General features: G+C 35.8%; 1 protein-coding gene across 1 annotated transcript in view; it reads left to right on the top strand.

The window, feature by feature from the left end:
* The first annotated feature begins 953 nt into the window (after positions 1 to 953).
* The window catches only part of LOC135201870 (uncharacterized), a 23,830-nt gene continuing 15,284 nt past the window's right edge, over positions 954 to 9,499 (top strand). The window contains exons 1-3 of the mRNA XM_064231171.1: positions 954 to 1,193; positions 6,139 to 6,388; positions 6,997 to 7,204. Coding sequence (XP_064087241.1) covers positions 6,260 to 6,388; positions 6,997 to 7,204 — 337 coding nt within the window. The 5' untranslated portion in view covers positions 954 to 1,193; positions 6,139 to 6,259. The remainder of the gene's footprint in view (positions 1,194 to 6,138; positions 6,389 to 6,996; positions 7,205 to 9,499) is intronic.

Below are 9,499 nucleotides of genomic sequence, written 5' to 3'. Positions count from 1 at the left end.
TAATTCCGAGATAGAGTGAATTAGATATTAAGGACCTTTGTAAGGTAATGCGTATATAATGAATATAATATATATATATATAATAGTATATATATATTATATAGACATATATATATATTATATATATAACATATAATAGTTACTATATAATATATATATATATATATATATACTATATATATTAATTATTATTACATATATGTAAGTATATCTATATGTATATATATTACATATACGTGTATATATAGATATATATATATATATATAATATATATATATATATATATCCATATATATATATATATTCTATCTAATCTAGATATCAATCTATTATATATTATCTAATCATACTTTAATATATCCATATATGTATGTATAATAAGTATATTTGTTTCTATATACATTATCTGTGTATATAGCTATATATATATATATAATATATATATATATAATAATATATATTTCCTCTCGAGAAATGTTTTGTTACATCGTAATGCACTTTGTGGATTCTTGTTCTTTATCTTAAAAAAACGAAGACTATTGTTTACTAAATTGGGCGGACCCATTTAGTCTTTAATTTCCGTCGGTTTATCAAAAAAAGTGTGTTTTTTATATATATTCTGTCTCACAGTACCTACTCTCTTATTATGGTTCAGAACTGCGACAGGCAGCTCGGGAGAATTCATTTCGCTTATCAAAACTACATTGCAGCGGCACTGAATTTCAGAATAATGTTGCGATATATGTTCGTAAAAAGAAAAAAAAAGTTTAGTCATGAATATATCTCTATTAAATAAAACGATCAGAATAAAAGTAAATGGGGGTGGACGAAAGAAAACTGCACGTGAAAATATAAAATGAATGTTATTGCAATAGAAGGCAACCCCTTGAGGCGGCTCTGTTATGTAACCGCCAAGGCCAAACTCAGGGTTGGCTGTTGATCTTGACAACACAAGCTGCACGACTGCGGTACAGAACCCGAACGGTCGAAGAGTAACTCAGTCACAGCCGCATTCACTGGTCAGAGAGAGAGAGAGAGGGAGAGGGAAAGTAGTGTATGATGAAAACGTGATAGCTGAAAGTGTTGATATTATTGTATAATAAGTCTGAGAGTAAACAAATTGTGATAAATCGAAAGATAATGCGTCGTATTGGGGCTACTAGTTTCCAAATCACCATGAATTGACTGCAAGGTAAGGTCATTACTGCATTTTTCCTTTTGTCTTAATAACTGTATACGTCTTTTGAATAACCACATGCTTCCATTGAAGCATACCACAGCTGAATACTTTGAAAGCGTTTAAATCAAACTGGTTCCATCCGGACTGAAACGTACCTAGTCAGAGCAAAATTTGTGAGGTTCGACCGAGTAGGCAAGTAAACACTTCAATCCGTCCGAGGTACTGAAAGATAGATAAGCTCCTTAAATTCATAATGTACTTTTGTTACACTGTGGAACTTAATATTAATACACTGTGAATATACATACATGTGTGACTATGTGTAAATGTGTAAACCCCATTCTCTTTGCTGACGCTAGCTAATATTTTCTTCTTCCGGCATCAGATTGAGAGTGAAAGTGTGGCTGTTGTCGTTAGCATCAGGAGAAGAGAATGGGCTTATTTGCATTTAGGGGTCATTCCTTGCTCCAAGGAGTCCACGACTTCATATCCATATCCCCAATCATCGGCACTTACAGAAGAAGCAATATGTTGTGTGTACGGTTTAGAAAAGAAATTGTTGTGGGGAATTAAAGATTTTCAATCTCATCCAATAATTTAAGCCTTCTGTAAATGATGGCTTTTTGTCTGGCCGTCAGCCCTCAGATCTTAAAGCTTACTGAGGCTGGAGAGCTGCAAATTGGTATGTTGATCATCCACTCTCTAATCATCAAACAAACCAAATTGCAGCCCTCTAGCCTCAGTAGTTTTTATTTGACTCAAGGTTAGAGTTAGCCGTAATCGTGCGTATGGCACTGCTATAGGGGCCAACAACACAGTCCACCACCCTGCAGTGGCTGAAAGTTTCATACAGCATTTGATGTTATACAGAAAATCGATCGGTGTATTTTGTAATTCTTTAGAATGGAACAAAGTGTTTTAAGCTTCTGAAGTACATCTATTGATTTTTAACGCATTTCTTCTTGACTTTAAGTTCCACAACCACACAAGTAGATTGTATAGATGGGAAATAAATTCTTCAAATTGCACATCACACAACCATATCGGAAATTTGATTTTAATGATAAAGAGTGTCTTCAATAGAACGCGATGTCGTGTTTCTTGGATGGTGTGAAAGCCTGTCCACAATAGGAAACATTGTTTGGAAACAAAGTTTGCAAACTGTTTGCGAACATTTATTTTTTACCTTATATTTGTTTCCCGTCCAGAATGGAAAACATTCAGTGTTTCTGAGTGTATATGTATATATACATGTGTGTATGTATGTGTATATATAAATACATATACAAACATATATTTCAATATATTTATACACTTGCACATACGTACTTATACATTAATATATGTATATGTAAATATACACACGGGTATGTGCATATACATATGTACATGTAAATACATATTTACATATGTAAATGTTGCATATGTATATATTTATATAAGCGAATACCACAGGAAAATGATAGTCAGAAATCCAAGCGCTTTCGTCTTTACTAAGACATTGTCAAGGACTTTCGTCTTTACTAAGACATTGTCAAGGACAATGTCCTAGTAAAGACGAAAGCGCTTGGATTTCTGACTATCATTTTCCTGTGGTATTCGCTCATTTAATGAAGTCACGTGCATCTACTGTGATTTTTTAAGCATGTATATATTTATATGTACACATGCACCTATGTGTACATATGTAAATGTGCATGTGTGTGTGTGACACTCCTTTCTCTAAAAACTTCCTCACCCATCTCTTTTCTTTCTCTTATTAATCCCTCGCTCGAGTGCATTAAAAATGCCAAGTAGAATACAGAGGCTACTGCACTGACAAGCATCCTGGCGACCACTGAGGTCTTGACAGGAAACATTGCTTGCAAACAGTTTGGAGACTGTTTGCAAACAATGTTTCCTAGTGTGGACAGGCCTTTAATAAATCACAATTATGAGATTGACTATGAATTTGAGAAGGATGATGTAAACTAGAATGATAATCCAGTTTTAATCGTGGTGATCTTGTCATTAAAAGGGTTGAAAATAAATGATGATGAAATATATTTCAAAATAACAGTGATGATGATGATATTCGTGTCAGTGAATGTGAAAAGACTGAAATTAGAAACAAGATAGGGAATAATGATGGCTGTTGGAAATGGCAAATAAAGTAATGATAGCAATAATACTTTTATGGCGCCGAAGGTAAAACTATACAAATGAACAGAATTATGGTAATGACTAATGGTAATAAAGATAATGTTTAGTTGGGAAAAACTCTCTATCGCGAGAGTATGTATAATGTTCTAAGGGGCCCACAATAATAAAAAAAATGTTGCGAGTTCGAGTATAATTTTAAAACTCTATACAAAATGCTTTCGAACCCTTCCCTGGGTTCATCTTCAGTCCAAATGAACAATTAGGCACACCATGTACTGAGGTGAATTTAAAAATGAACAAACAAGAGTCGCTGAAGATTGTTGATACCGGCCGTTAGCTCGTTTAAGGACCTAGTGATGAAGAAAGAGGGCAACTAATTATGGTTATGATGACAGCGGGAGATTATTATATGATGAGAGTAATAAGAAAAATGCTGATAATAGTGACAATTTATTATGTATTGTGACTTCGGTCTTGATAATGACTTTGATATTAATGAAGACAATAAAGGTGTTCCTGACACGGTTGAAAATTAGTAAAATGATCATCATAACAACAATAAGGATACTAACTAGTATGTGTTTATATTGGATAGTGGGGGTCATCCTGCTTGCCGAGAGATCTGCACTCGTGCTTACAAGCTTAAGAGACTCGATAGCTTTCATTGGCGAAGCTTGAGAGAGATCCTTAGGACACATTGGTCTCACAAAAGCGACAAAATGTGGCCGTCCCGAATGAGACGACATCTGGCTCCATGCATATTGCGTAGATAGCCAAAGACTCCGTTAGCTGGTCCTTCATAAAAGAATAGATGTTTGTCGAATTTCAAATGAAATATGAAGAAATGCAAGAGAGGAAACAAGCCGGAGGCGATATTTTGCGTTAGTTCAACCACCTGAAGTATGATTTATATCAGTATAAAACAAATTCATATGTAATTCATTCTTCCCTTTTCCGACTGCTGTAGATATGAACCAAGTGATCACACTTTTTGTGTTCTGTTTGTAAATCACCCAGCCTCATAATTTTGAAAGTATTTCATCAGATATGAGAGAGAGAGAATCTTAAATTTTTTAAAAAGAATTTCGTCATATAATATAAAACTGTAAGACTCTCTCTTTCAGTTCTGTCGGACTCTCCCATGCATAAAATATTGCACACCTGAATAACTAAAAATAAACGACGACCAACCAAAATTTTTTAAGCAAGCAAACACACGTTAAGCCTCTCCAACACAGGCAAAGCTTTATAAATCAGCTCTACTTTGCGAGCTCCATTCAGAGGCGACTATTTTCAGTAAACAGAATAATTTCTGGCGAGATTTACATACCGGGGTTCTTATCAACATTCTTTTTATGGCGTATCCAGATGTGAACAAGAGACATATTAGAGTCTTTCATAGATCCATTTGCTGTAAAGATAGCAGAGAAGTCATCTTGGCTATCTATTTAGGCCTTCTTCTTCTTCTTCTTCTTCTTCTTCTTCGTACGACCTTAATCACATTTTCTGTTTTGGGCATACGCTTGTTTCAAGAATGTTGATATATAAAAAGACGTTTAATGGGAAGAGGACGTCATCACTGTTTTTTCCGCAACTAACTTCTAACAACGTAAATCAAAGTTTAATCCAGCTTTCGTTTAAACTGTTAATACAGTACACTGTATCAATGCCTGTAGTATGCGGTTTAGTCAGGCATCAAGATATGTAGGCTCTTCTTGTCTTGAGGCAATGAACAGAATTATCAATTTCAGGCTGATCAATATATTTATTATCATATATAAATTCATATTCATGTACAATCGACAGGGGAGTTGACTGATTGGGCCTTAATAAATGCCTGTTACATAATTTCAAAAACAAATTTAAAGAACTTTTTAAATTAAATGGAAAACAGGGCCGGGTCTTTAATCTAAAAATGAATAAGAATTATTTCAGTTATAAATAAAAATAGTACACTTTGGGAGAAAAGAATTATGGGACGTCTTTCCTGATCCGGTAACGCACATCAAAAGAAGTCGAGAGAATCAGTGATTAATTCGTTCATTTCACTCATTTCGTAATTCATTTTAACTACCAAAATATTTTGTAACCTGATATAATCTCAAATTCTCTTATCTTTTATCTATAGGTTAACCTCCAGCTGAACAGAAAGAGAAGAGGAAGATCGCAGAGTTATTAAGCCAGTTGTTGGCAGATTGATCGTGGTCGTAAATTGTCTGCGTTCAATCGTTTTAGCTACCAAAATATTTATAAACTGATATAATCTCAAATTCTCTTATCTTTTATCTTTTAGGTAAAACCTCCCTCCAGCGAAAGGAGAAGAGGAAGAAATCGCCAGGAGTTTAATAAGCCAATTGTGGCCAAGATTGATCGTGGTCGTAAATTGGTCTGAGTTTCAATCGTTTAAACTACCAAAAAAAAAATAAAAAATTTAGTACTGGATTAATCTCAAATTCTCTTAAATCCTTTTATCTATAAAGTTAAACCTCCTCCAGCTTGAACAGAAGGAAAGAAAGGAAGATCGCAGTTTTAAAAGCCAATTGTGGCAGATTGATCGTGGTCGTAAATTGTCTGCGTTCAATCGTTTTAACTACCAAAAATTTTGTAACCTGATATAATCTCAAATTCTCTAATCTTTTATCTATAGGTTAACCTCCTCCAGCTGAACAGAAGGAGAAGAGGAAGATCGCAGAGTTAATAAGCCAATTGTTGGCAGATTGATCGTGGTCGTAAATTGTCTGCGTTCAATCGTTTTAACTACCAAAATATTTTGTAACCTGATATAATCTCAAATTCTTTTATCTTTTATCGATAGGTTAACCTCCGGCTGAACAGAAAGAGAAGAGAAAGATCGCAGAGTTACTAAGCCAATTGTTGTCAGATTGATCGTGGTCGTAAATTGTCTGCGTTCAATCTTGAAAGGGGGAGAACCAGTCATGTCCGAAGCGAGGGGACCTCGCATCCTCCAATGGGAGGGGCCTGTGCCTGTCCCTCCCATCCCAAATACGAACTTCGCGTCGTTTTTCCTTAACGTTGTGGCTCAGCATGGTGAAGCTGTCGCGCTTGTAAGTAGTATTTTTTGTAGTGAAATCTTCAATTGCCTGGTGTCTAATTCATTCTTTTACGCAATGACTTCAATGCTCAGTGAGATGGTCAATGTCAATTATCTAAGCGTCATTCATATTTGTGAAATTATCGAAAACGATAACGAATCTTGTATAATGAATCTTGTAACTCATAATGCCATATCATCACAGAGTTAATCCTTCTGCAGAATGAAAAATTACAAGAAAAGATACAATACTTCAGCCAAAAACCGTGACTCGGATACAATTTTTTCAGCTGACTACCATTAGTAGTACGGCATCCCAGTCATTCCCTGTAATGTGAATGTGATGGTCCCGATTGAAAAGACAATTTTTCTCTTAGAAAGAAACCTATAATATAATAACGATAAAATAGGCATAAATTTGTTCTATAGCTTTGTACATAAAATACTAAAATGATAATGACACTTTAGCGATACGTGATTAGACCATATTTCATATTTGCTATCAAACACTTTCATATGGAAAGGCAGCATTGTGGTCATTATTATTCAAATGCACACGTATACACACAAAAAGAGACCAAAAGTTCATTAAGTTACTAAGCAAACCCCTACTTCCTCCAGGTTGATGCTGCCACGGGCAAACGCCACACTTACGGTGACTTACAGCACTTGGTGTCACGGGTCCGAAACGGCTTTGCTACCGCAGGCATTGGCGTGGGAGAGTCTGTGCTGCTTCTCACAAGCAATCACATAGACGCCCCTGTGGTTCTCTTCTCTGTGATGCTCATGGGCGCTGCCTGTGTGCCTGTAAATCCTTATCTGACCTCAGGTAAGAGAACTGGAGAGTCTATTTCAGACGGTCACCTGAAGGAATGCAACAATGTGATTCTCATGGTTTATTTAGGCTTTATTGCTTTTTAATTGATATTCCAAAGTATAAGAAAAGTGTGGGTAAGAATGAACTCGTACATAACCTCCTTTTACAAGGGAAACATATATACAAGAGAAATTTGCATTTAGTTTTCAGGTGAGACAGGCATATATTTTCATACACACACACACGCACACACACACATTATATATATATATATATATTATATATATATATATATATATATATATATATATCATGTATAAAAGGCCCATTAAAACTCTCTGGTTTAAAGCTAAGGACTATATTTCGATGGACTGACTTCTAACCTTATCAAGTAGTGAATGACAGAAGAAGTTACATTGACATAGTGGGAGATATGCCCTTAGGTGATGCCTGGGGTCACCGCTAAGCTGACATTGGTTCTGTAATTGTCTTAATCCACTTCATGGTTGCCTTAAGGAAGATATTGTCTATATGGTCAGAGTCCCAGGCTCAATTGGAAAGGTTGGTCCTATTATCTTGTTGATTTATCAGTGAAGATTCTACCATCTGACATTTGTATCAACAGCTGCTCTTGGTATGGTTCATGTTATTTATAAACTTTTACATCTTTAGAATCTGGTTTCTGCTGAAAGATGATTAAGGATTTCCCCAAGGTATTCAGATAAGTGAAGATGAAAGGGTTGGGTTGGCCTAAGGTTTGTATGACTGTAAAGTATCCACAAACCTTAGGCCAACCAACCCTTCATCTTCACTTATCTGAATGCAGTGGGGAAATCCTTAATTAATGTTCAGCAGAAACCAGTTTCCTAAGATGTAGGAGTTTATGAAATACCCTGTAGGGATTGTGATAAGCCATGCTATGGATTCACAGGAAAATCTCTCTCAGAAAGATTAACTCAACATAAGCGCTCAGTTAGATATGGACAAAACAGTTCGGTAATTTTCCATCATATAAATAACACGAACCATACCATGGATTGCAACTCATCCTGAATTTTATGCAAGAGCAGCTGTCGATACAAATGTCAAATGATAGAATCTTCACTGATAAAACAACAAAATAATAGGATCAACCTTTCCAATGGAGCCTGGGTCTCTGACCATATAGACGATATCTTCCTTAAGGCAACGTTGAAGTAGATTAAGACAATTAACAGAACCAACACTGGCTTAGCGGTGACCCCAGGCATCACCTAAGGGCACATCTCCCACTATGTATTTCGACAATGTAACTTCCTGTCTTTCACTACTTGATAAGGGTGGAAGTCAGGCCACTGAAATATAGTCCTTAGCTTTAAACCAGAGTGTTTTAATGGGCCTTTTATACTTGAGATGTATCTTGTTTTAACAGAAGAATTTATTTATAATATATATATATATATATATATATATATATATATATATATGTGTGTGTGTGTGTGTGTGTGTGTGTGTATGTGTGTGTGTGTGTGTGTGTATGTATATATATATTGGTATACTCTGCATGCCAGGTTTTTAAAGAAAAATCTCAGCAATAGCTTACTTCAAGGATTGAACGTAAACTTAAGTTGTCTACAAATGAATTATCATTTCTATCAAGCAAATCAGAAGATATGATACAGGAGCACTAGTTGGCTCCATGACACTCTCAGGACTGACTGTACTATCTACAGTAGCAATGACAAATGTGCCACCAAGTTGCAAGTAAGAGCACTTAAATGAGGATCTGGAACTTAAGACTAACTACACTGATTAACACTGCATGTAGCACTGTAACTGAGCCTTCGCTCTCACCTGTATCCTGGGCTTCAACACAGGATTGGCTCTGGTAGAATACGCTGAGAGGCACTGTTGAACTACTGGAGAAGGCACACAACAGTCCAGGCTACACGGATCTACAATGCTGTCAGAGCTGATACACAAGTCCAATGATAAATTAAAATGGGCCAAGTGCAAAGCATATGAATTACTCGAATTCTATATCACTTTATGTCACGTGTGTATGGCGGCTTGGTAGCATAATTGAATATCACTCATCTAAAGCAATTTTACATTTATTTATGCTCACACAAGTCTCTGATAGAGATGGGAATGCTTAAGGAAACAGTTGACACAGGGAATGAGTGCTAGGAATAGGAGGGGAAGGGCCGACAGAACAATTCCAATTTCAATTACCTTAGCCCGTGGACAGGACAGGCATAGTCAGGGCCAAGGCATCAGCAGCAGGATGTAGGACGCTTGCAGGAATTCACCAAAGACAGTCAAACA

The sequence above is a fragment of the Macrobrachium nipponense genome, chromosome 28, assembly GCF_015104395.2.
Source record: "Macrobrachium nipponense isolate FS-2020 chromosome 28, ASM1510439v2, whole genome shotgun sequence".
Classification (NCBI taxonomy): Eukaryota; Metazoa; Arthropoda; class Malacostraca; order Decapoda; family Palaemonidae; genus Macrobrachium; species Macrobrachium nipponense.
This window is presented reverse-complemented; position numbering and strand designations above follow the sequence as displayed.